General features: G+C 38.2%; 1 protein-coding gene across 2 annotated transcripts in view; it reads left to right on the top strand.

Moving 5' to 3' along the window:
* Nucleotides 1-19,043, top strand: part of CA8 (carbonic anhydrase 8) — a 94,548-nt gene extending 75,505 nt beyond the window's left edge. For both annotated transcript variants that reach the window (XM_032421636.1, XM_032421634.1), the window contains one exon: nucleotides 15,679-19,043. In XM_032421636.1, the coding sequence (XP_032277527.1) occupies nucleotides 15,679-15,780 (102 nt within the window). In that variant the 3' untranslated portion in view covers nucleotides 15,781-19,043. The remainder of the gene's footprint in view (nucleotides 1-15,678) is intronic.
* The last annotated feature ends 7,369 nt before the right edge of the window (nucleotides 19,044-26,412 follow it).

Below are 26,412 nucleotides of genomic sequence, written 5' to 3'. Positions count from 1 at the left end.
TTTTTTTAAGATTTTATTTATTTATTTGAGAGAGAGAGAATGAGAGACAGAGAGCATGAGAGGGAGGAGGGTCAGAGGGAGAAGCAGACTCCCTGCCGAGCAGGGAGCCCGATGCGGGACTCGATCCCGGGACTCCAGGATCATGACCTGAGCCGAAGGCAGTCGCTTAACCAACTGAGCCACCCAGGCGCCCTGCCTTTTATTTCTTTTTGTTGTCTGATTGCTATGGCTAGGACTTCTAATACTATGTTGAATAGCAGTGGTGATAGTGGACATCCCTGCTGTGTTCCTGACCTTAGGGGGAAAGTTCTCAGTTTTTCCCCATTGAGAATGATATTCGCTGTAGGTTTTTCATAGATGGCTTTTATGATATGGAGGTATGTACTCTCTATCCCTATACTCTGAAGCGTTTTGATCAAGAAAGGATGCTGTACTTTGTCAAATGCTTTTTCTGCATCTATTGACAGGATCATATGGTTCTTGTTCTTTCTTTTATTAATGTATCACATTGATTGATTTGTGGATGTTGAACCAACCTTGTAGCCCAGGGATAAATCCCACTTGGTCATGGTGAATAATCCTTTTAATGTACTGTTGGATCCTATTGGCTAGTATTTTGGTGAGAATTTTTGCATCCATGTTCATCAGGGATATTGGTCTGTAATTCTCCTTTTTGATGGGGTCTTTGTCTGGTTTTGGGATCAAGGTAATGGTAGCCTCATAAAACGAGTTTGGAAGTTTTCCTTCCTTTTCTGTTTTTTGGAACAATTTCAGAAGAATAGGTATTAATTCTTCTTTAAATGTTTGGTAGAATTCCCCTGGGAAGCCATCTGGCCCTGGGCTCTTGCTTGTGGGGAGATTTTTGATTACTGCTTCAATTTCCTTGGTGGTTATAGGTCTGTCCAGGTTTTCTATTTCTTCCTGGTTCAGTTTTGGTAGTTTATACATCTCTAGGAATGCATCCATTTCTTCCAGATTATCTAATTTGCTGGCATATAGTTGCTCATAATTTGTTCTTAGAATTGTTTGTATTTCTTTGGTGTTGGTTGTGATCTCTCCTCTTTCATTCATGATTTTATTTATTTGGGTCATTTCTCTCTTCTTTTTTGATAAGTCTGGCCAGGTGTTTATCAATCTTACTAATTCTTTCAGAGAATCAGCTCCTACTTTTGTTGATCTGTTCTACTGTTCTTTTGGTTTCTGTTTCATTGATTTCTGCTCTGATCTTTATTATTTCTCCTCTCCTGCTGGGTTTCGGCTTTATTTGCTGTTCTTTTCCAGCTCCTTTAGGTGTAGGGTTAGGTTGTGTATTTGAGACCTTTCTAGTTTCTTGAGAAAGGCTTGTATTGCTATATACTTTCCTCTTAGGACCGCCTTTGCTGCATCCCAAAGATCTTGAACAGTTGTGTTTTCATTTTCATTGGTTCCCATGAATTTTTTAAATTCTTCTTTAATTTCCTGGTTGACCCATTCATTCTTTAGTAGGATGCTCTTTGGCCTCCATGGATTTGAGTTCTTTCCGACTTTCCTCTTGTGATTGAGTTCTAGTTTCAAAGCATTGTGGTCTGAAAATATGCAGGGAATGATCCCAGTCTTTTGGTAGCAGTTGAGACCTGATTTGTGTCCTAGGATGTGATCTATTCTGGAGAATGTTCCATGGGCACTAGAGAAGAATGTGTATTCTGTTGCTTTGGGATGGAATGTTCTGAATATATCTATGAAGTCCATTTGGTCCAGTGTGTCATTTAAAGTCTTTATTTCCTTGTTGATCTTTTGCTTAGATGATCTCTCCATTTCAGTGAGGGGGGTGTTAAGGTCCCCTACTGTTATTGTATTGTTGTCGATGTGTTTCTTTGCCTTTGTTATTAATTGGCTTATATAATTGCATGCTCTCATGTTTGGGGCATAGATATTTACAATTGTTACAATTCTTGTTGGATAGACCCTTTTAAGTATGATATAGTGTTCTTCCTCATCTCTTATTATAGTCTTTGGTTTAAAATCTAATTTGTCTGATATAAGGATTGCCACCCCAGCTTTCTTTTGGTGTCCGTTAGCATGGTAAATGGTTTTCCACCCCCTCACTGTCAATCTGAAGGTGTCTTTGTGTCTAAAATGAGTCTCTTGCAGACAGCATATCAGTGGGTCTTGTTTTTTAATCCAGTCTGATAGCCTGTGTCTTTTGATTGGGGCATTTAGCCCATTTACATTCAGCGTAACTATTGAAAGATATGAATTTAGTGCCATTGTATTGCCTATAAGGTGACTGTTACTGTATATTGTCTGTGTTCCTTTCTGGTCTATGTTACTTTTAGGCTCTCTCTTTGCTTAGAGGATCCCTTTCAATATTTCTTGTAGGGCTGGTTTCGTGTTTGCAAATTCCTTTAGTTTTTGTTTGTCCTGGAAACTTTTTATCTCTCCTTCTATTTTCAATGACAGCCTAGCTGGATATAGTATTCTTGGCTGCATATTTTTCTCATTTAGTGCTCTGAATATTATCATGCCAATCCTTTCTGGCCTGCCAGGTCTCTGTGGATAGGTCTGTTGCCAATCTAATGTTTCTACCATTGTAGGTTACATCTCTCTTCTCCTGAGCTGCTTTCAGGATTTTCTCTTTGTCTCTGAGACTTTGTCTCTGAAATTTTACTATTAGGTATCAGGGTTTTGACTTATTTTTATTGATGTTGAGGGGGTTTCTCTGTGCCTCCTGGATTTTGATGCCTGTTTCCTTCCCCAAATTAGGGAAGTTCTCTGCTATAATTTGCTCCAATATACCTTCTGCCCCTCTTCTCTTTCTTCTTCTTCTGGGATCCCAATTACTCTAATATGGTTTCATCTTATGGTATCACTTATCTCTCAAATTCTGCCCTCGTGATCCAGTAGTTGTTTATCTCTCTTTTTCCTAGCTTCTTAATTTTCCATCATTTGGTCTTCCATATCACTAATTCTCTCTTCTGCCTCATTTGTCCTGGCAGTGAGAGCCTCCATTTTTGATTGCACCTCATTAATAGCCTTTTTGATTTTGACTTGGTTAGATTTTGGTTCTTTTATTTCTCCAGGAAGGGTTTCTCTAATATCTTCCATGCTTTTTTCAAGCCCAGCTAGTATCTTTATAATTGTCATTCTGAACTCTACTTCTGACATCTTGCTAATGTCCGTATTGATTAGGTCCCTGGCAGTCGGTACTGCCTCTTGTTCTTTTTTTTGAGGTGATTTTTTCCGTCTTGTCATTTTGTCCAGAGGAGAATAGATGAATGAGAGAACAAAATGCTAACAGGGTAACCCGACCCCAAAAATATACACTAAGCAAATCAGAAGAGACCTGAAACCGGGGGAAAAGAAAGGGAAAGAAAGAAAAAAAAAGAAAAAGATAAAAAAAGAAGAAAATGATCAAATATGATCAGGCTGGTGCATAGATCAGTGCCACACACTAGATTTTGGGCATATTTTGGTCTGTTAGAAGAAAGTGCCTCCCAAAATTTTAAAGAAAGAAACACTTATATATGTACAAAAATACGGGTAAATACGATGAAGGGATGGAATATGACTGTAAAGATGAAAATTATAAAAGATTTTATAAAAGGAATTGATAAGAAGTTGGTTGAAAAAAGAAAGAAGAGGAATTAAAAGAAAAAAAGGGAGAGAATGTGATCGGGCAGGAGACTAGAACAAAGCCATACACTAGAGATTTAGGGTATATTTTGGTCTGTTAGAAGAAACTGTATCCCAAAATTTTAAAGAGAGAACAACTTATGTATATACCAAAAATAAGGTTAGCTACTATGAAGGGATAGAATATGACTCTAAAAATGAAAAATAAAAAAGATTTTTTAAAAAAGGGATTGATAAGATATTGGTTGAAAAAGGGATAAATAAAAATTCAAGAAAAAAAAAATTTAAAAAATTAACTTTGAAAGACTAAGGAATTGGGGAAAAAAGCCATGAATTCTCTGCTGTATTCCCCTAGCCCTGGAGTTCTGCTGTTCTCATTGATCAGTAAACTTAGTCTTGGCTGGCAGTTCTTGCTGATCTTCTTGGGGAGGGGCCTGTTTCCGTGGTTCCCAAATGTCTTTGCCGGAGGCGGAATTGCCCTGCCCCCGCCGGTTCTGGGCTAAGTAATCTGCTCAGGTTTGCTCTCCGGAGCTTTTGTTCCCTGCAAACTTTCCATACAGCATTGGAGGAAATGGCGGCCTCCCAGTCTCTGCCCCAGAGGAGCCAAGAACTCGGGGCCCCACTCTTCAGTGAGCCCCAGAGAAAAGCAGTCCATCACTCCTGTCTCCCCGGTCTCCGGCTGCACTCCGTGCTCACCCGGCCTGTGACCGAGCGTTTTCTATCTCTGGCACACAACCCCGTGTGGAGTTTCCAAACCCAGCAGATCCCTGTGGTGCCCTCCCACGCTGCTCCTCTCAGGGGAGAAAAGGGAGTCTCCCCAGATCTGCCACTTGTTGGGTCCCTGCTGGAAGAGCAGTGGCCCAACTGTGCCGCGGAGCCTGGTTTACGGCAACCCCGAGCTGAGAGCCTGCACCTCGGCTCCGTCTCTGCAGCCGGCTTCCCTGCTCCAATACCTGGGAGCTCTGCCGCACTCAGGGATCCCCGGTCTTTCTGTGACCCCGAGGGTCCTGAGACCACACTGTCCCAGTGAGGGTTCCACCCCCCGCTTAGCCACTGGAGCGACATCCCTCAGCGGAGCTGAGTTCTAAAAGTTCCGATTTTGTGCTCCGCTGCTCTATGACTTGCCTGTAGCGGCTGACAGAGGCCCCCTCCCCCACCGTCTATCTTCCCGAATATCGCCTCGGATTCACTTCTCCGCACGTCCTACCTTCCAGAAAGTGGTCGCTTTTCTGTTCAGAGAGTTGCTGCTATTCTTTTCTTCGATCTCCTGTTGAGTTTGTAGGTGTTCAGAATGGTTTGATCCCTATCTAGCTGAATTCCTGGGACCAGACGAAATTTAGGTCTCCTACTCCTCTGCCATCTTGCTTCTCGCCCCTGGGGCTACTTCAGTTTAATTAAACAAACATTCCAGTTAAAACTCGTTTTGATAACATACAAAGCTAAAATAATCTAGACAATACCCAATATCTTGGGGCAGAATCTGATATACTTTTAGGTAATGTGGAGGTTTCTCTGATCAAGAAATTTGCCACTAGGTAGGTAACACCTTCTCAAAATAAATTGTTAAAACAAGAAAACCACATTGGTTTTTGATGGGTCTGTTTTCCATTACAGTGCTTCTTTAACCACCTTCAAAATTTCTGAATTCTTGTTGTAACTTTAGTGTTTAGAAACCCATAAAGGTCTTTAGGGCTTGTCTAAAGAAAATCTTTTTAGGACATCTTGGAAATACAGAGTTGAATTGGACCTGAAAAAGTTACTTAATCTAGTCATCTGTGGGAGGAGGTCTTCAACTCAATTATTTCAGATGGCTGCTCCCCGTATCTATAAACAAGCAAACAGACCTTTGTTGTTGGAGAATATCTACTTCAGACTTTTTTTTTTTTTCACTCCTGTATAATGCACAAAGGGGGAAAGAAGAAAACCTCTCATGAAAATAGTCTCTCTGTAAAGTATTAACTGAATTTGGTATGCTATTTTGATAGTAATGTTTTTATGGTTTGCCATAAATAAATATTTTTTATTAATGTAACTGATTATATTCCCAAGTTACGTTTTTCTTCTGTTGGCAGCATTTGAGAATTCCTGTAACCTTTATGCTGCAGAGAAACTCATCTAGTCACTCTTGTGAATGTTCATTCTGATTTTGGTGCAACTAATGATTCTCTAATGGTATCTTTTCTTTAAAGAATGATTATATTTAGTGGGTCCCAGCAATAAAAATCACTGTAATGAGGAATAAAAGATTGTAAGTAAGAATAACAATGTTATTAATCATCCAAATTAGTTATGGCACATTCCTGTACCTGAAATATTTCCATAGGAAATAATGCTAAAATCCACATTTACTTATAATTAGACATAATACAAACCTTCTCTCATTGTAATAGTTGCCCAAATCCCAATTCAACTGAATTTCATTGACTTTGATTTCTGGACTAAAAGCATTAAGCTTGAACTAGTGAAAAATGTATAATATGTGCATTCAATTAAGAAGTAATTAGATACTCAATCACCCTTACAACACACCAGGGATTAGGGAAGAAAGAAGAAAAATGTGACTCACTGTAGTGTATAAAAGTTTTGTTAATTGGTTTACAGCTAATTGAGATTGAGGAAGTGTCAAAGTATCATAACATAGGTTTACTACTGAACAAACTTAAAAGCTAAGTTTAATGTTTTATGATACTTGGATGCAGAATAATGTAGAAATTACCAAGCTGTATGATTTATTTTAGAGTTCTGATTAAAGTTTATGTATTCATTCTAAGTTAAACATATTAGCGAGTGGTGGGAAGAAAAAGAATTGAGGGCTTTGTTATCGTTCAGACATGGTGCTGTATTTTATCTCATTTAATCCCCACAACAATCCTGTGAGGCCTGTGTTTTGACTTAGATTTTAGAGATAAACCGAGGCTGAAAGAGGTTGAGTAACTTGGTCAAGGTCACAGCCAGTAAAGTACAGAGCAAGGATTCAGACCCAGGCAAGTTTAACTGCAAACCCGGAGCTCTTGTTACTATACCACATTTCAAATAACAAAGGGCAGAAAGTTATGAAGTCCTTGTATATCTTTGCCTCCTTATCTCTTTTAGATAATTTCCTGGAAATGAGATTTCTGGGAAAAAACACGCATGTTTTCGTTTTTGGTAACATATTGCTAAAATACAGGGTTATGATAATAAGGGTTATGCTAATGATGCAGGCTGGCTGGGTCCCTGAGGACCCAGAGTGGGTCCTGCAGGACCAGCCAACATAGTCCTTGGCTTAGTGCAGGATACAAGGCAAACTCGAGCCAAGACGAAGTGAAAGCAGAGTTCACTGAGGACATAGAGCGAGTGCAGATACAGTGTTTCGGAGACTCGGAAAGGAGAGGAGAGTGAGTCTCGTCATTACTTGGGGTCTGGGGTTTTTACTGGGGATTGTGGTCTTGTGCACATGTCTTCTTAGACATCCAGGAACAAAGATGAGTGTTTAGATGTCCTCCGTAAGTCACGTGTGCCCTAGAGCCGGGGCTCTTGGTGAGTCAATGGTCTTGGAAAACATAATTACCCTGCTTGGTCACTCCTAAGATGTTACCTATTTTGCTGAAGACTCCAAAGAAATCACTAACTCCTTGACCTCTGCAACGAGGACAGACATTATCTGTTATGTGAGGCATGTGGAAGGCAGGGGTATGGGTCCTAGCAAGAATAAAAGCAGAAGGAGCAAAACAAAACAAAACAAAACAAAAACAGCTTTTCATGGGGTCCCTTTATGTATGTACGCTTGTACCATTGATCAAATATTTTATAGAAGGTGTTTCTGCCAGTTTTTTTTTATCGTTCAGTATACTTTCCACCTCTTTCTCATCTCCTCTTTCCTCCTCGATTTCTTGAGATGTGTTCATCTTCCATCTACCTCTTGAAATTGCTGTGGCAAGAGTCGCCTTTGATTTCTTTCTTTTTTTGTTCTTTGTTCCCATGTGTCTAAATATGATACATGTTCATGACAGAAAATTCAAATAATACAGAACAAACTAAAGCAGAAGCAATGATTTCTCAAACCCTCTGTGAGTGACGGCCGTCACCAGGATGTGAACATGGAGGCCTCACAACATAGTGGGGATGTCTCAGGTTCCATTTTGACTCCACCACTAATTAGTAATTAGTTGTGTGATCTTGAAAAAGTTACTAATTTCTCTAAGTTACTTTTTTCCTCAGTTAAAAGAAGTCCATAAGTACCCCATAGGGTGATTGGGAAGATACAATGAGATAATGTAAAGGGCTTAACATGTTTTTGGTCCATGGCGTAGGTATTCAGTGAATACTTAAACTTTATTGTTATTTTTCTCCATTTGATCTCTCTTTATGCATTTATCTTCTGTGGGATATGTAGACGTAGAATGTTCCTTATGGGATTATATTCAGGCTATTTTTCTTTTTCTTTTCTAAAATTTTTATTTTATTTTTTTATTTTAAAGTAATCTCTACACCCAACATGGGACTTGAATTTACAACTCTGAGATCAAGAGTCACATGTTCTACTGACTGAGCCAGCCAGGCTACCCAGAGGAATTTTTTTTTTTTTTTTTTTTTTAGGTAGGCTCTCTATCCAGTGTGGGGCTTGAACTCATAACTCCGAGATCAGACGTTGCATGCTCTACCAGTTGAGGCAGGCAGGTGCCCCAGGCTGTTTTTCTGTCTGCTTGATAATATATCTTTTTATACCATCAAGTATATATATGCCATACTTTTAAATGATTGCCTTTTAAATAAGTTACCTTTAAGTATGTACCAAAATTTTATTGAGCTGTTCCTCTATTATTATTCATTTAGGTTATTTACAGTATTTTGCTATCAGTCATACTGTGGTTGATTTATGCAACTATTTCCTTAAAAATTTCTTAGTAACGAGTTACCAGGTCAGAGAGTTTCAATTATAGTACATATATATGCAGATTGCTCTTCCCAGGAGTTGTATCCATTTATGCTTCCACTAACCACAGTTCTCCTCACCTTCACCACCATTAACTATTTTCAGATTTTTCATCCATGCTCATCTGACTAAAAAGGATAAAAATATGTTACGACATTGAATCTCGTGACTACTTGGTTCTATTCCTGAAGTCCCTCTCCTGTTCCATCAACCTGCCTATTCATGAGCATTGCTCAATGTTTATGGCATTTGTGTATGTTTCAGTGTTTGGTAGGACAAGATCCCTTACCTAGCCCCTCCTGCAGAATTTTCCTGGCTATTTTCTTCCCTGTGGCACCCCCACCCCCAGCTGTTTTCACATGCTTAATTCTTCCAGATAATCTATACGGTCATTTTATCAGATGGGTTGAAATAAAGAGTAAAAGAAAGAGGGGGTGTGAAAAGAGTTTGAGAAAAGAAAAAGAAAAAAGAATCTTGTTAGAATATTTCATTTGGATTGCATTGAATATATAATTTTAAGGAGAATTGGTATCGAATCTTTCTATCAAGGAACAATGCATAGGTCGGTGCTTATTAAAAGTTTTTATGTTCTTCATTCATTGGATGGTTCTCTCTTGTCACGACTAGACTTATTACAGATGTGTGTGCACTTGGGCTCTAGAGTCAGCTTTGGGTGTGGCTTGATGGGGAACTTGGCACCACCACTTGCTCCACAACTTGGGCAAATTAACGATATACTCTGTGAGCCTCAGTGTCCTCATCTATGATGTAAAGATACTAAGAGTAATAACCTCCTAGAGATGTTGTGAGGACGAAATGAAATAAGGTAAAATGCACAGCGTGGTGCCTAGCTGAGGTTAGCGTTCAACAAATGTGAGCTATTACTATTATTTTCTTTTTCTTTCTTTACTATTATTGTTACTGCTGTCATTATCGATTTTGATTAGTGTCATTTTCCATTATATTTTTCTATGGGTTAATATTTCTTCATTGAACAAATAATTGCTTAGGTTTGTCCTTGGCTTTCTTAACTGACCTTTCACATAGTTTCCAGTAACATTTTAGCTGATTATTTTGAATTTTTTAAACAGACCATGATCACATATGTAAATAATGATAGTCTTCTCCTTTCTAATTTCAATACTTACCGCACCATATAGTACTTTCAGAATAATGTTAAATAATCTGGCACCCCTTTCTTATTTCTGATATGCTTTGACTTCTCTTTCCAAATACAATGGCATTTTCCTCACTCTTTTCTTTGAATCTTCAAATGCATTGGACACTTCTGACCTCTTCCTTTCTCTTCCTCCTTTCTCTCTTTCTTTCCCTCCTCATGACCTGATGTTGTTATTAGTGGGTATGTTGGGGGGGGGGGAAGGTGGCCATGCATCCTTGTTTGTCATGGAAGGACATTTATTTTTAGCCTTCTGTTTTGTGTATGGTGGCATTCTAGGGGCTGTGTGAAAATAACATAATCAGACATATATAGACTCTCCCTAAAGGGGCTTACAGCCTAATGTTGGTAGTAAGTCAGGTACATGGCTAATTCCAAATTAAAACAGCATGTAAAAACTCCCCCAAGAAAGTGTTCTTCTAGTGTACAGGACAAAGAGACCATTCTGAAAGCGAGAATCCTCATGTATAACATATTCCTATTTCTTTTCTTTTTTTTTTTTAAGATTTTATTTATTTGAGAGAGCCAGAGAGAGAGCACGAGCAGGGGGAGAGGCAAAGGGAGGGGCAGAGGGAGAAGCCGGCTTCCTGCTGAGCAGGGAGCCTGACGCAGGGCTCAATCCCAGGACCCTGGGATCATGACCTGAGCTGAAGGCAGATGTTTAACTGACTGAACCACCCAGGCACCCCCATCCTTATTTCTTAAAAGATTGTTATTTTGGAGATTTTACCCTGAATTATCTTACTTAAGGAGGGAAGCTTTAATGTGTTATCAGTGAGCTGAGCCAGACTAACACTTAGGTCAGTCCTGAGACCTGCAGTGACCTCTGAGAAGTAGGGCACGTGGGCATGCGTGCCTTTTTATTATTTTATTATGATTTCTTTTAATTTTACGTGCTTGTTTATTTTTGATAGCTTTTCAGGAAATTCTCCCAGTAGTGATTTGATTTGCACTCATTCCCTAGGGTCTCTTCATGGAAGGTAATTTAAGGTTCAGAAATACTCACATGTGAAAGATAGCATCTGTTACAATTATACTGAAATACCAGATGATTTAGAGGACTTCTTAGGATATGGCCATACTTCAGGGTCTCGTTATGAACAGTGATCATCGTATAACAGAACATTCTTTTTTAGAGTTAAGCTTTCTTATTTTTTATATATACATAAATGGGTATTTGAAGGAAGTCCCAAAGGGGAGCGGGGAGCAAGTCAGTCTGATTGCCTTTGTATATTGAAAGTATCATTTCTTTAGATGGCTTTTCTGAATAAATATATATTCTGATTATCAAGTAATATAGTTATGGTAGAAACTTGAGAAAATACACAAATGTATAAAAAAGAACTTTTGTATCACATGATGGTAATCCATTGATTGTAGGCAATTAATTTTGTTTTCCACCACAAATTGCATTAAAATAACAGGAAAGGTTTTTGTGTGTGTGTGGTTTTTTTTTTTTTTAAGTGCACAAATCTCCAAGGATAGAGAAAACAAAAGAGACAGCAGCAAAAATACTTTGGAAGCTGGAAGCAGATGGTTGTGAGGTAACAGACTTAGCAGATGTGAGGAACAAGCCTGTTTACGTGATAATCTCTCAAAATCGCAGGAATTGGTGGCAACAGATAATCTCTAGAAGTTGGAGTGAGAGGAGGCTGGAATCCTGTGTAGTTGTTAAAAGCTGATGAAGAGAGAATCTGCCTATTAGGGGACCTAGGTGCAATTGAGTATCAGGATACCTCTCTGAAAAATAGGATAATTAAATAATATCCTCATGTCTTGTGTTTGCTCCTCCCCCACTTGGCCTCCAGGACACTGGCAGAAAGGCCTCTACTCTCTAGACTGGGGGCTGGAAGGGTCTTTCTGGAGAATCTGAGGAACCCCGGGGACTTCTTAATGAAATGGCCCAGCTGGTACTTCTATGGTGAAGGCAGGACAGACAAATAAGTGCCTTCTGTGTGCTCGGAGCCTCCACTCTGGATTTTTGTTGTGGTGGTGGTGTGTTGTTTTTATAGTGGTGGTTCTCATTCTTAGGTATGAACAGTTACGGACATTTGAAGAAGGCATATAATACATAAGAACCCAAAACAAATAGAAGAAGGCAAGATATAAGAAATAAATACTTAGGAAAAGTTCAAAAAAGTGATCATTCATATCTTCAGAGAGGTAAGGGAAGAGATTGCAACCATGAAACAGGAATTGGATGCTGTGAAGAAAAGGAATATTCTAAAAAGCTTTTGGAAACTGAAAACATGATAGCAGAAATGAAAACTTCTGTAGTAGAATCAGAAAGCAGAACTGAAATTTCTTAGAAAATAGAGCAAAACCAGGAGATAAATAAGAAAATTGGAGAACCCGCGCAGGAGGTCCATTGTCCAAATAATCAGAAAACGAGAGAGAGAACAGAGAAAATGGAGGAGAGGAAGTAGCAACAAAATCATTTAAACATTTTCTCAGGACTCATAGACATACATTTACAGTTTGAAAGGACCCATTGAATTTCCAGCACAGTTGATCGAAATGCAAGGCACTACCATTGTGAAATTCCTAGACACGGAGGGAGGAATTACAGGGAGAAAAAACATTGAAAGAACCTGGAATTTGAACATCAGACTAATAGCAACACTGGAAGCCAAATGTCAAGCATGAATTCTGCGTGAAAATTACAACTGATCTAGAATTTTTTACCCAGTCAAACTTACAGTAGTCATTTTTAAATATCAAGATCATTGAAGATTATTTCCTAGGAAGCTACTAGAAGGTATGCGTCACCAAAATGGGGAAAACAGATGGGGAATTTGGGAACCAGGAGATCCAGCAAAGGAGATGCCCAGAATGTTTGTGAAGTAGGGTTGTAGGGATAGAGTCATGAGTCCAGATGTGAGCAAATGAGAAGGTTCTAGAAATTGATTGTATGATATGCCTTTAACTTTCTGAGTGTCAGAGGATTGGGAGGTAGTTTTGGGTTCAGTACATAGAAAACTAAGGTGGAAAAACCCCAAGATAATTACAGTTATTCACTCCAGAAGGGGAAAAGTAGTGCAGGAAGAAAATGATACATTAATACACATAATTCAGCTCTGAATAAGATTTACATCATCACAATAATGGAAAGAATAGAGTAGAAACTGATCCAGCCATAGTTACTACATAACCATATTGGAAGGATGGAGTGAAGGAAGGGTTTATATGCATGTGGGTGGTGTGTGTGTGTGTGGTGGGGGGCGGGGGGGTGTCTGACAGGAAGAAGGAGGGTCAAATCTTCATTCTCCATGGGGAAAGTCAAAAGACAATACTAAAAATGGAAAAGGAGTAATACAATTACACTATTTAGCTCTTTGGTGTAAATAAAATAATCAGTTAAAAGAGTTGAGGAAATTGGTGGCGTAAGAGACAGGGACCTGCTAGTTTTCATAAGAAACATTCTAAAGCTATTTAACCTTTTATGTGAATGTGTAATTTTGATACAAATTTTTAAAAAATTAAAAAAATTATATAATGAAGTTGCCCCTGTCATTTTGTTATACTTTTTAATGTATGTACACACACACACACTTGATTTTCTTGGAGTGCTTGCTATGGGCCAGATATTGCATTGGACCTTGGGAACACAGTGCAAATGAGATCAAGTGTAATTTCCTTCCATGAAAACTTTCTCTGAAATTCTGAAAAGTAAATTTTGAACACATGCTATGGAAAATAATAGGCCATAGCGTAGTTCAACTTTCAGCTAGTGAGATGTCTGTAGAATCAACTGAAATCCTTGCTAGTAGTTCAGTTATGTGCCCGCGACTCACTGTTGTCACCTTTTATCTGTTGTCCTGTTACATTCTCACACAACCCTATGAAGGTTCTATCTGGTTCTGCTATCATCCAAAGCTCAGAAGGGGCGAGTAGATTGCCTAAAATCTCACAGCAAGTTGGTGGCAGAGCTGGGATTTGAACCTTGGTCTCCCTGATTCCAAATCCATACCGCAGATTGCAATCGATTGAAATATTTTCCCAGGTAACTTGGTCTCTGCAGTGAACAAGATCAAGCATCCATCTTTGGGGGGAGCTAACATAAAGATCATCCTCACAGTGCCTTGTTGAGGAGAATAAGCCCAACAAGCAGGGGGCATTATTATCTTTAGTTTCTTCTTGAGGGAGATTTTAGCAGAGTGAGTACCTAAATTTACCAGGAAGAGTCCACACTCTGGTAGACTAGAATTCACTTAGCATCTGTTGAGAACCATTTACATCAGACCCTTAGAACTTCAAAATGAACGAGACACCAATGGGCATGTGCATCTCTTGCACTCTGGGTGTATGAACATTCAGTGTTAAAATGCTTTGTGTTAAGACCTGAATTTGTATGATTAGGGAGACTGCATATTAACTATCTTTTGTTTAATTGGTATTTTGGACCATGATAGTTTAATTTTTAGAATGGCTTCATATATTCTTAATACGAAATTTCGTTACTCTGGTAAACTTGGAATATATATTCCTGTCGACTAGCCTTTTCCAAAAGTGTTCTGCGGAGCCATTAAGATACCCATTAAGGTGTTTGTTAAGTCAAGAGCTGATGATAGTCTACAAATTTGGAGAATCCTGGATATCATAACCTCCTTTCAGAGATTTACAGTGCACATTAGCATGTTAGGTGGTTTTGTATATAAGAACTCTGAGGTGGTTTTACATATAAGAACCATGTGTTACTGTATTTAACCAGAGTTTCCAGTTTTGTTTTGTTTTTTTTGAACACGGATTAATTTTTCCAACTAATTTTTACTTACGTGGAACACATTTTAGGTAAAAATGGGGGACTCCAGGTTATTTTTCTTTTGCAGAAAATGTATACATCATGACCTTTAGGCTCCTTTTAGCTCTGAAATGCTGTGGCTTCACAATTTTGATTATCAGTTTCATTTGAGTCACTTTGACTTAAAATTTGCTGGGTTATAATTGTCAAATATATACACAAAGTCCTATTTTACCTTTGAAGTTCTATCTGAGATCTTAAAAGATTTGATTAGGACTATATCTTCTTTGAAATGTAGTTTGGAAAAATATACCCCACATTACAAATACTTTCTAATAAATTGTTCCAGAAATTGCATGTATCTGTATGTACATACGCATATGTGGGCAGACACGTGTATGTGTGTATGTACAATACATCCATACACACACAGCCTATGTGGACATTTTTCAAGTACTCTATTGTGTCCTACTCTATACTTGATTAAGGAAGGAAGTCATTTAATTGCTGCAGTGAATATCCCGACACAAAATCTTCGTATGATTGGATGGTTTATCTGTACAGTAAGCTTCTAGGAATATAATTTCAGGTCAGAAAGTATATGCATCTGAATTTTAATAGGCATTTATTGTCCAAAAGAGTGGACCAGTTAATGTGCAGCACCTATATGAAAGTTGGTTTTGCCACTCCCATCGCTGGCAACATGAATAGATGTTATTGAACTAAAATCTTAGCTGTCTTTTTTTCTTCCTAAATGGGAAATTCACTATCTCAAAAAAGACTATGTATCATGTATTATTTTGTATTTATTATTTATCCATTTACTTAATGGAATTGCAAAGTTATTTGGGGGCTAGCAAGAAGTGGTCTTTGTGTGCAAGCAGTTACCATCTGTGATTAATATACATGAAATTAATGACAATAACTTAAAGCTGAATTTTATTATTAAACATGGTACAGAAATGTTTTGTTTAGTAGTTCAAGCATTTACTTCTGTTGAAAGTACTTCTGTGAAATTTTGCACTAGTAGATTCTGCCACAGAAATAAAATGATGGTACACTTTATGGGAAAATTGCAGAGATGACAAACTTGAGCGTGAAGATATTTTTGAATTTCCACATTTTCTTATGAAATCTTGTTCTCACTGTCTCTTGTGGGACTGCAAAAAAGACTTTTCGGTCTGCTGTGGAGGGATGTCAGTAACATAACTGATTCATTCTTTTTGCCTCAAGGAGGAAGACAATGATCCTATAGTGCCCTTCGATGAGAAACGGAAACTTTTGAGCTGCAGCTACAGTTTATCCTCAAAGCCTGCATTGTTTATCTTCATCTAATCCAGCTTTGATGGACATCTGTGACAGTTGCCTCTACACATGCTCTAATGAAATATTAGAAATGGCTGTACCTTCAAAAGAAACCCAATATTCTATATCCACACCACTGCTGCTAGGATTCAGATTTTTGCACATACTGTTTATTGCTTATGTGTAGAAGAAATGAAACTAGTTTTCAGAGTTGTTATTAATATGAATATATATCATGCATTAATACTGAGACAGGAAAAATACACTCCCAGTGTTAGCGATCCTTCATTTCCTGTCTCTGAGAGAAAATTCACTCATTCAGAGAATAATGTAATTCTTGATAATAAATAAGAGTTTTGATCAGAAACAGCATACGGCTTGAAAATGGAATGTGAAGGATTAGTAAAAGTCATATCTCGTGTTGTTTTTCAGCCCTCATGCCACAATTAATGTCAGGCTGGTTATTATACAAAACAATTTGGGAGTTAATGCAAGAACAAAATCACTTTATATATTTCTCAAAGGATCAAATTGAATGTATGAATCTAATTGTATTTATTTGACATAATTGAAGCTCTGGTTTCTAGGAGTTTGAGAAAGGCATAAAAATAGGATAAAAAGTAAGTGGGTACAACATGCCAGAAAATAGCTTTATTTTCCATGATAGAAACATAAATTTAATAGTATCCTATAATAACTTAGTGGTGTACATTTTGTAAGACCTTAAAATATTTTATTCTATGGATTTTACTTTAGTATGTTGAGACATTGCTTTCCAAGATAATCAACAATATATTTTAATTAATTTTAAGTGCTACTGGCAAATGTAAGCATATGCTTAGAAGCAGTTAGATGTGACGGAATGAGATAATTTATGTAAAGCAGTAGAGTGCCTGGCACAAAGCAAGTACTTAATAAATGTTATTTGTTGTTATAATTATTGTTGTAAAACTAAAGACTTCATAGTCCTAATTTGGAGGGATTTGGGGATGCACAATGTCTAAGTTAGAAATCATACAGATGCAAAAAGTATGTGTTGGGTAGATTTTAGATATTAGATGTGTTGGGTAGAGGCTGTAATAACGAAAGCATTAAATACAAATAAAAATCACACCGAGTATCCCTGAAAATGGCAGCAAAGGAAGATCCTGGTAGAGCCTTGTGCAGGGAGAGAAAGGATGGGCGTGGCAGCAGAGTGAGGAAAAGCGCGGGGGCTTGTGAAGGTTTGGGGTCTGCCCTGAGCCCCGCACCACAGGAGGGCAGCATCGGACAGAGCCTCTCAGAAGTGGAGAGAAGCCCTGGATTCTTCTTTCTGTAGTTTCTCCTATGCAAAAATGAAGAAATGGCAAAGCATGGTTGCAAAAACTGTAGCATATTTAAAGACTTCTCTCTCCTCGACTAAAACATGCCACACACGCCTAACACGGGTTGTAGGTGTTGCCTCATTAGTAGTTGACATCTAAAGATGACCTCCGAAGATTTCATTTTCTTGTGGATGAGAAGCCAGTCAAAAGGCGCCCTGGCACTCTTTTGGTAGAGCCTGTGTTTGGGGCCTGAAAGCAGGGTGCAGGTACCCAGCCTCTGCCCCTGATGCCGTTGGTACTGAGCAGCTAGGGGATCATCTTGGACTTAACTTCTGCTGCTTCCTGTAGTCTCCAACCATCTGTCCCTGAAAAACACAAAATAAACATAACAATTCAAATGACCTGTAGGGAAATATCTAGTTGCCCATATTTCCCCCTCCAATGTTTTTTAATTGACGCAATCAAATTTATTTACCATCTATGTTTTGAGTCAAAAGACTGACATGAACTACTTGATTCAGCTTATGGTAGCCATTGGCAAGGTTGTGTGGAGGCTTACTAATCTTTAATATAGGAAAGCCCTTCTTCCTTCCACACTTTGGTACCTCAGACTCAGAATATGAATGCTGGTGAGAGTATGCTTGTGTAAGAATGAATTTGAAAGTGTAATTTGTAAATCAACACAAGTGCAAATAACTGATCTCAAATCTATCCTGCTTTGATGGTGTCATGGGAAAGAAAGTAAAAGGTATGTAATGGGCCCTGAAATTGAGGAAGGAGCCTCTCAAAGCAAAAGTGTGTGTGTGTTGGGGTGTAGGGAGAAGTTAACTTGGGATAAATGACAAATTTCGCAGATCTTGAAATGTAATTTAGGGTGGATTTGTTTACCTAACGGAAAAAAAGCGCAACAAGCTGAGGTGCTTTTTCACATAGCTTACACATCTGAAAGTGTCTCTGATTCATGGTGATTAATGTACCTGATGGTGTGTAAAGTAATATTGTCCTCAAAAGTTTTGTCAATTAAGATAATTTGAGTCTTTTCTGTTGTTGGTCAGTTGAGCTAAAGGCTTGCCAATATTGTTGCTCTTTCAAAAAACTAGCATTTGGTTTTCTTGATTGTCTCTACTGTGTTTCTATTCTCTATTTCATTAAGTTCTTCTCTAATCTTTATTATTTCCTTTCCGCTTGCTTTGGGTTTGGTTTGTGATTTTTCTAATCTCTTAAGGTGGAAGATTAGGTTATTGGTTTGAGATCTTTTTTTTTTTTTTTAATAAAGCCATTTACAGTTATAAAATTTTCTCTAAGCATTGCTTTCTGCTTCATCTTATAAGTTTTGTTTGCTATGTTTTTGCTTTCTTTATCTCAAAGTATTTTCTAATTTGCCTTGTGATTTTTTCTTTTACTTAATGATTATTTAGGTGTGTGTTGGTTAATTCCCACATATTTATGAATTCCCAAATTTCTGTTATTGATACATAATTTCCTTCCATTGTGGTGAGAGGACTAACTCTGCATGTTCTCAATCCTTTTAAATCTGTTGAGGCTTGTTTTATGGCCTAGCATGTGGTTTATTCTGGAGATGGTTCTATGTGCACCTGAGAAGAATGTGTATTCTGCTGTTGTTGATGTGTTCTGTAGATGTCTATTAGGTCTGGTTGGTTTATGATGATGTTCATGTATTCTATTTTGTTGATCTTCCTATTTCTATTATTGAAAATAGGATATTGATGGCTCCAACTATTATTTTTGAATTATCTATTTTTCCTTTCATTTCTGTCAGCCTTTTCTTCAGGCATTTTGGGCTCTATTGCTAGGTGCATATATGTTTCTAATTTTCATATCTTTCTGAAGGAGTTCTCCTTATATTATTATAAAATGTCCTTCTTTATCTCTAGAAATCTGTTTTGCTTTAAGAAGTACCTTGTAAGATATTAGTATAGCCATTACAGCTTTCTTATGGTTGCTATTTGCATGATCTGTCTTTTCCATTCTTTCACTTTCAGTGTATTTGTATTTTTAAATCTAAAGTGTGTCTCCTTTTTTTTTTTAAGATTTTATTTATTTATTTGACAGAGAGAGAGACACAGCGAGAGAGAGAACACAAGCAGGGGGAGTGGGAGAGGGAGAAGCAGGGTTCCCATGGAGCAGGGAGCCCGACAGACGCTTAATGACTGAGCCACCCAGGCCCCCTAAAGTGTGTCTCCTGTAGACAACTTAAAGTTGGATCTTGTTTTTCCATCCAGCCTAACAATCTCTCTGACTTTTGATTGCATTGTTTAACCCATTCACGTTTAGTGTTACTGTTGATGTAGTTGGATTTATGTCTGCCAATTTGCTTTCTGTTTCCTACGTGTCTCATGTCTTTGTTGTTCTTCTCTCCCTCCTTTATTGCTTTCTTTTGCATTAAGTGAATATTTTCCATTGTACTATTTCAGTTAATGATTTTTTTCTTTTACTTTCTTTGGACTTTATTTTCTTAGTGGCTGCTCTAGAGCTTACCATATACGTGTGTTTTTTTTTTTTTTTTTAAGTTTATGTATTTATTTATTTAGAGAGCCTGAGCAGGGGGAGGGGCAAAGGGAGAGGGAGGGCAAGAATCCCAAGCAGATTCCATGCTGAACTTGGAGCCTGACATGGAGCTCAGTCCCATGACCCTGAGTTACGACCTAAGCCAAAACCAAGACTCGTATACTTAACCAACTGAGCCACTGAGGTGCCCCATAGAGCTTACGATATACATGTAATTCATCAGAATCTACTTCAGATTTATACTAACTTGATCACAGTGAGATCAGAAATATTACCTTTATATTTCTCTATTCACTTTTCTTCCTTTTTGTGCTATTATTGTTTTATATATCACATATATATATCCTACAAATCCAACAATATATTGTTATAATTATCACTTTATAGAATTATTTGTCTATTAAAGAAGCTAAGCAAAGAAAGGACAAGTAGAATTTCTTATTTATAGAATTTCTTATAAAGTTAGCCTTCTTATTTATCATTTCTGGTTCTTTATTTGGCCCTGTGGATTCACATTGCCGTCTGTGTAATTTTCTTACTCCATTTTCTTACTTTGTTTTCACCTATCTCCTATGTTATTATTATCAAATATGTTACATTTCTGTATGTCATAAACCTAATAGTGCAATTATATAATACTGTTTTATACAGCTGCTTTTTAAGTAAGAAATGGAAGAAATACGCACTTATACTGTCTTTTATAATTACATAATTACTTTTACCAGTGTTCTTTGGTTTCTGGTATGGATTCATATTGCTGTCTGGGGTCACTTGGTTTCAAACTGAAGGATTTCATGTAAGGCAAGTCTACTAGCAACAGATTCTTTTTGTTAATGTGGGAATATATTTATTTTACCTTTATGTGTGAAAGATAGTTTGTTGTATATAAGATTCTTGATTAACAGGTTTTTTTTCTTTTAGCACTTTGAGTATGATATCTCGCTGCCTTTTGGCCTCCACTGTTTCCATTGTTTCTCATGAGATATCAGCCGTTAAACTTTTTTTTTAAAGATTTTATTTATTTATTAGGGAGAGAGAGAGAGCACAAGCAGGGGGAGTGGCGGGCAGAGGGAGAAGCAGGCTCCTTGCTGAGCAGGGAGCCTGATGTGGGACTTGATCCCAGGATCCTGGGATCATGACCTGAGCTGAAGGCAGACGCTTAACCGACTGAGCTACCCAGGTGTCCCAGATGTCAGCCATTAAACTTAATGGGGTTTCCTTCTACATGACAAATCATTTTTATGTTGCTGCTATCAAATTCTTCTTCTTTTTTTTTCCTGCCCTTCCTGTTACCTGCCCTCTCCTACGCATTCTTACTATGATGTGTCTGGGTGTAGATCCGTTTGTGTTTATCCTACTTAGAGTTTGTTGTGCTTCTTAGATATGTAAATTAATGTTTCATCAAATTTGGGATGTTTTTGGTCATTCCTTCTTTCTTTTATTTTTTTATTTTTTTTTATTTTTTTATTTTTTTTAAAGATTTTGTTTATTTATTTGACAGAGAGAGATACACAGTGAGAGAGAGAACACAAGCAGGGGGAGTGGGAGAGGGAGAAGCAGGCTTCCCGCAGAGCAGGGAGCCCGATGCGGGGCTCGATCCCAGGACCCTGGGATCATGACCTGAGCCGAAGGCAGACGCTTAACGACTGAGCCACCCAGGTGCCACTTGGTCATTCCTTCTTTCAATATTTTTTTTCCTGCTTCTCTCTTCTCCTTCTGGTACTCCTGTTATGCAAATATTAGGACACTTTTCTTTTTTAAGATTTTATTTATTTGAGAGAGAGAGAGAGAGCACCAGAGCAGGGGGGAGGGGTAGAGGGAGAAACAGACTCCCCACTGAGCAGGGAGCCTGATATGGGACTCCATCCCAGGACCCTGACATCATGACCTGAGCCAAAGGCAGACACTTAACCAACTGAGCCACCCAGGCACCCCTTGTTAGGACACTTGATCCTGTCCCATATTTCTCTGATCCTGTGCTCATTTTCTCCCCTTTCCCCCCATTCCCTCCACCGCTTGTTTTTGTTGTTGTTTGCTTTGTTTACTTGTTTAATGACTTGACTTTTTTTTTTTTTTTTTTATCACATCTATTACTCTATGCACTGTGAAGCCTATGATGTAGCTTCTCAGAGAACTGCAATTCTGGGCATGTGCACAGTCATCCTGGGATGACAGTGATGTAACAGGACTCTCTTGGGTGGTCTCTTTCCTCGATCTCTCTGCTAAGCTCTTTGCCTCACAAACACCCTAGCTCTTATGTCCACTACTTCCTGGCTGGTTGCTTCATTGTTTTTGACAATGCCCTGGGGCATAAATTGCTCCACATCTGGTTCAATTAAATTTGGACCCCTTTGCTGGAATGGTTTTGAGGCCAGCTGTGAGATTTGTTCTGATCCTCGGAGGGTTCTTGGCTGTCTCTTTCCATGGTTCTGTCTGATAAACTAGCTAGTGATTTAACTTGTTACCTTCATACAGTTAATATTCTCCTCTTAATTACTTGCCACCAGAATCTCCATTGTTTTCCAGAGCAACCTCAGGCTTGAACTTCCCCACACTCTGTTATGAGTAAAGTTAATTCTTTGGAGAAGTTTTGGTGCTCTTTGCTCTTACCAACTGCCTCTTGCCCTAGGCAAAATCTTTAAGTCACAGCTCTTCAGCTGTGGGTGGGGTCAGTGGCTTGCTTCTTATGCAAGTGACACTCCTGCTTTGCAAATAGGTCTCTGGGTAGGGGCAATAGCCTCGGATCTTTGTGGCTTGCCTCTCCCAGGATGGAACTACCGCTCTATGAGTGAGCTGAGGCTAAGGAGATCAAGACCCTAGTATTCTCAGCTTGCTGTATCTGGTGTAGAACCTCTGCTCTATGAGTGGGGGCTGTGGAAGAAAGGGATCTTTGAGCTCTTGGCTGTAGTCCTCAGGGGCTTAGCCACTGCAGCCTGTTTAGTATCCCTTGATTGGGAATTGAGGTGAGGCCCATCTTCTTGGTCATCCCCACCAAAAGTGGAGATTTAATTGTGCTATAAGCCTGGAGTAGGGGAAGGGAAGGAGTAGGTTTATGGCTCAGATTCCAAATACTCTTCCTGTTCTTACTGAGATTTAGGAGATTTTCTTGAATAAATGTTTCTTCTTTTGCTGTGTGTCCTTAGAAAAATTTTCAGACTTTTAAATTTCTTCTTTTGTTTTTTTTTTCAATTCTATCAGTCATGGTTGTTTTGCTGGGGAGCAGGTCTGTGAAGCTCTACATGTTGTCATTCTGGATGTAATTTTCTCTCATTTAAGATAGTGTATTGACTTGAAATGTCTGGCTATCATTTCCCTTTTGGAATTTTCACTTGAGTGAGCATATTTTCCAGAATTTTGTGTCAAATATCATCATTGTGATTGAGGGTAAACTTGTAGTTTTTGGTAAAATTTCTTAAAATGAAAATGACCTTGACATAATACTAGTCACTAACTTATGGAATTAATTACCCTGAGATCTTATTTCTCTATTTAACCAACTAATTAAAAGCAATTAGCTAACGTGTGCTGATGATTTTCAAGTTAACTCTACAAACTTAATCCTAAGGTGGCATGTGCATAAATAGACTCCCGATAAATCTCATTTTCCTTAGAATCTATTCACTTTTTTAGAGCATATTGATATAGCAAATATTCCTATGATAAAAAGCAACCTATATTTAATTAATTAAATTTAATTAATAGTATAGAACATTATGGAAAAGATGAGGTATTGTACATCGATGATGTAATGTGACCCCTGAGGATATGCACAGGGAAACATTCTTTCCTTCCTTTCTATGTTCCCTTCCTTTGTTTAGAGTTGTTTCCAGTGTTACTTTTGTGTGAAACTCTTAACTGGCACTCACTGAGGTAGTGAGGTGGTGAAATATGACCCTTCAGACATTTTTAAGAAAGATAAAAACAACACAGAAGAAAGGATTTTAAATTGGAAATTTTGTGTTGTATCAGGCTTAGATTATGTTTTATTAAAGCATACTAGAAGTGTTATACTTCAGGTTGTACAGGAATGCCCATTTGGAAATGACAGTGTCAAGTTTTAAGAAACTTTTCAATGACTCTGTATAAACTGCCTTATAAGGCTTTTGTCCTCCCTCCCTCCACTGGAACACTATAGTTTTAGTGAGTCAATAGAACTTAAGAAATTTCTTAGAGCTGCTCCAAAGACCTAATATGCTTGTTTTACTGCCTTTGGGCCTGATTCATTTCCAGAATAACTCTACTGCATAATTCCTTTGATAAACCTTAATTGCTTTCAAATTATATTGGAATTCAGTCAGCCTCAATAGGAATTTTCCTGTGAAATTGTATTAGAATCTGGCCCAAAGGGATTTTCTGAAAATGCAGATTAAAGTCTATATGTTGCATGAAAAACATTTTATCTTTTATAACATAAAGATGCTTCCTTATGGCATAAAAGAGATCTACAGTATTATTGTACCACAAGACTGAGATGAAAATTGAGCCCTTGAAATTTCAGTCATATTAAATAAATTTCCTTATGAATACTTTTTTGAACAAATCTCATTTGAATGAAATGATCTTCATACAAAAAAACTCCTGTAATATATGTGCCTTCTTTCCCCTTTTTTCTACTCATACTTAGAAATTATTTTCATGTGAAATGGTTCCAAATACCCAATAAATATATTTGAGGCATTATTAAAAAAATTCACACGCAAGTCTAGGGGAGTGTTTTATGATGGCTTTGCAGAAAGGAACTTGCCTCTGCTCTTAGGCTCAGTAGTCAAGATGGCCAAGCTCAGCCTTCACCCATAACCAGAAATGTGAAGCAGTCTGGGAAAAACAGAGACCAGTTAAGAGAAGCCTATAACTCCACAGGTTTTTATTTTCTAAGTCCCCACAAAGCAAATGTAAATATAGTTCTTGTGGGGAGATGGGTCTTCCCAGGAAGAGAAATTAATACTTCAGAGCCCCAAGGAGGTGATTTTCTCATTTTTGTAAATGTGAGAAAACATCCTAAGTGGTACTCTGTTGTGTGGGACAAGAAGCAGGTGAACAGTTAGCTCCAAGGGACGGTACATCACACCTAGGTTAGGACCATTATTACTGCTAGTCCTTGCACAAAACCACATATTTGAAAACATCTTATGGACATTGATTACACCTATTATTTCTCACTGCAGTTCTGACCCTTGGGTTCCAGCCTTGCATTGCTCTATTCTCAGAGCCTCCTTGAGACTATAGGATACATTGTTGCTAACTTACACATCTTTGGCAGGATGATACGTATTTTCAGTACTACCCTTGGAGAAGTTTTCTTTCTTCTGGCTTACTAACAATTGGTGTGTATTTTTACATTCTCACACATTTGTATTAAATATATTTTTTTCTCATTGTAATCTCTATACCATAGGAATTAGTTCAAAGGAGGCAGAAAATATTGAGTCCAGAAGAGACTTTTTTCTTTCTTTCTTTCTAAATCACTTTTAAAAACTATTGAGAGAGGATGACATAATTGATTTCTGGAGTTTCTTAATTCTGTCCTCTGATTCAGCCAAGGGAAACTTTCTTTCCTTTTTTTGACCAGAAAGGAAAAAAAAAATGTGTCCAGTACCTATGGTCAAACCTCTGCATCTGATGAATTATTTGTATTTTTTATTTCCTTTGGAATCTTTCCAATGCATTGCACAATGCTCTTAACAAAGCAGACTTGCCTCAACAGCATTAGTCCCCACTGTTACCGTGTGAGGTGGGAGAATCAGGAATAGGAAGCTATGACCCATGTCTTCCAGCTGATGTGCGGAAAGGAAGCCCCAACATATAGACAAATGGAGGGAAACCAGGGCCTGCACGTGGAAAGTGACATATAGTAAGAGCACGCACCTGGGGCAGGTGCACGAATGAAAGGAGGTGAAGACGTCACAAAAGGAACAAAGAATTTCAGTGAAGCCAGACCCACAGTAGAGTAATGGCTGTAATAAATACAGGTCAGTACCTTAGATGATTCAAAGTGGTATTCCTCACACCATTCACTGGGCAAAGTTTTTGACTGACTCCCAGTTATGTGCTCACCTCGTGTCAGGTGGTCACATGGGCTGGTGTTCTAGAGGGTTCCAGGCATAGACTGGAGCCAGACTTCTTGATTTGAATTCTGCGTCTGAGTCCTCCTGCGAATGACATGTGACCTAGAGTCATGTACTTAATCACATTGGTATCAGTTTCTTTATCTTTGGATCTCAAGATTTAAATCTTATGTTGTTCGTTTTTAATACTGTAGCACTCATGGGAGCATCTAAATTAAGTGTTTGCTGTTACTACTCCATCACTTACAGGAATGTCTAAGACCTTAGAGAAGCCCTTTTACCATATAGTTGTCTTAATCATGTATAAAAGATGTATTCACTTGTGCAACAACTGTTGATTGTGCAGTTTTATAAGTCCCAGGCATTGTGCGAGGTGATGGGGATATAGTGAAGAATGGGTCAGAGCAGTCCCCACTTTTGTGGAGTGACAGTGGGTAGGCTGCCTGGCGACCTCAGCTTGCCCACCCATCTTGCACTCTTTCTGGAGACTTTGCAATGTATACACCTCTGCATTTAGCCTCTCAGCGTATCCAGGACTGCATAGATCTCCCCAGATCTCATTTCATATCCAAGAGGATTGATATCCAGTTCCAGTCTTTCATTTCTTGGTCAAAACACTGAGAGGTAGGTTTTCTCTAACCTTTAATAGTCTGATGACAAAATAGCAAACAGAAGCTTTCATGACACTGAGTACGATATAAAGACCGAAGAACTGTAACTGTCTGGTGTTTTCATTGCCTTACCTTGTTAATGACACGTATTAA

The sequence above is a fragment of the Phoca vitulina genome, unplaced genomic scaffold, assembly GCF_004348235.1.
Source record: "Phoca vitulina isolate PV1807 unplaced genomic scaffold, GSC_HSeal_1.0 scaffold25, whole genome shotgun sequence".
Lineage (NCBI taxonomy): Eukaryota > Metazoa > Chordata > Mammalia > Carnivora > Phocidae > Phoca > Phoca vitulina.
This window is presented reverse-complemented; position numbering and strand designations above follow the sequence as displayed.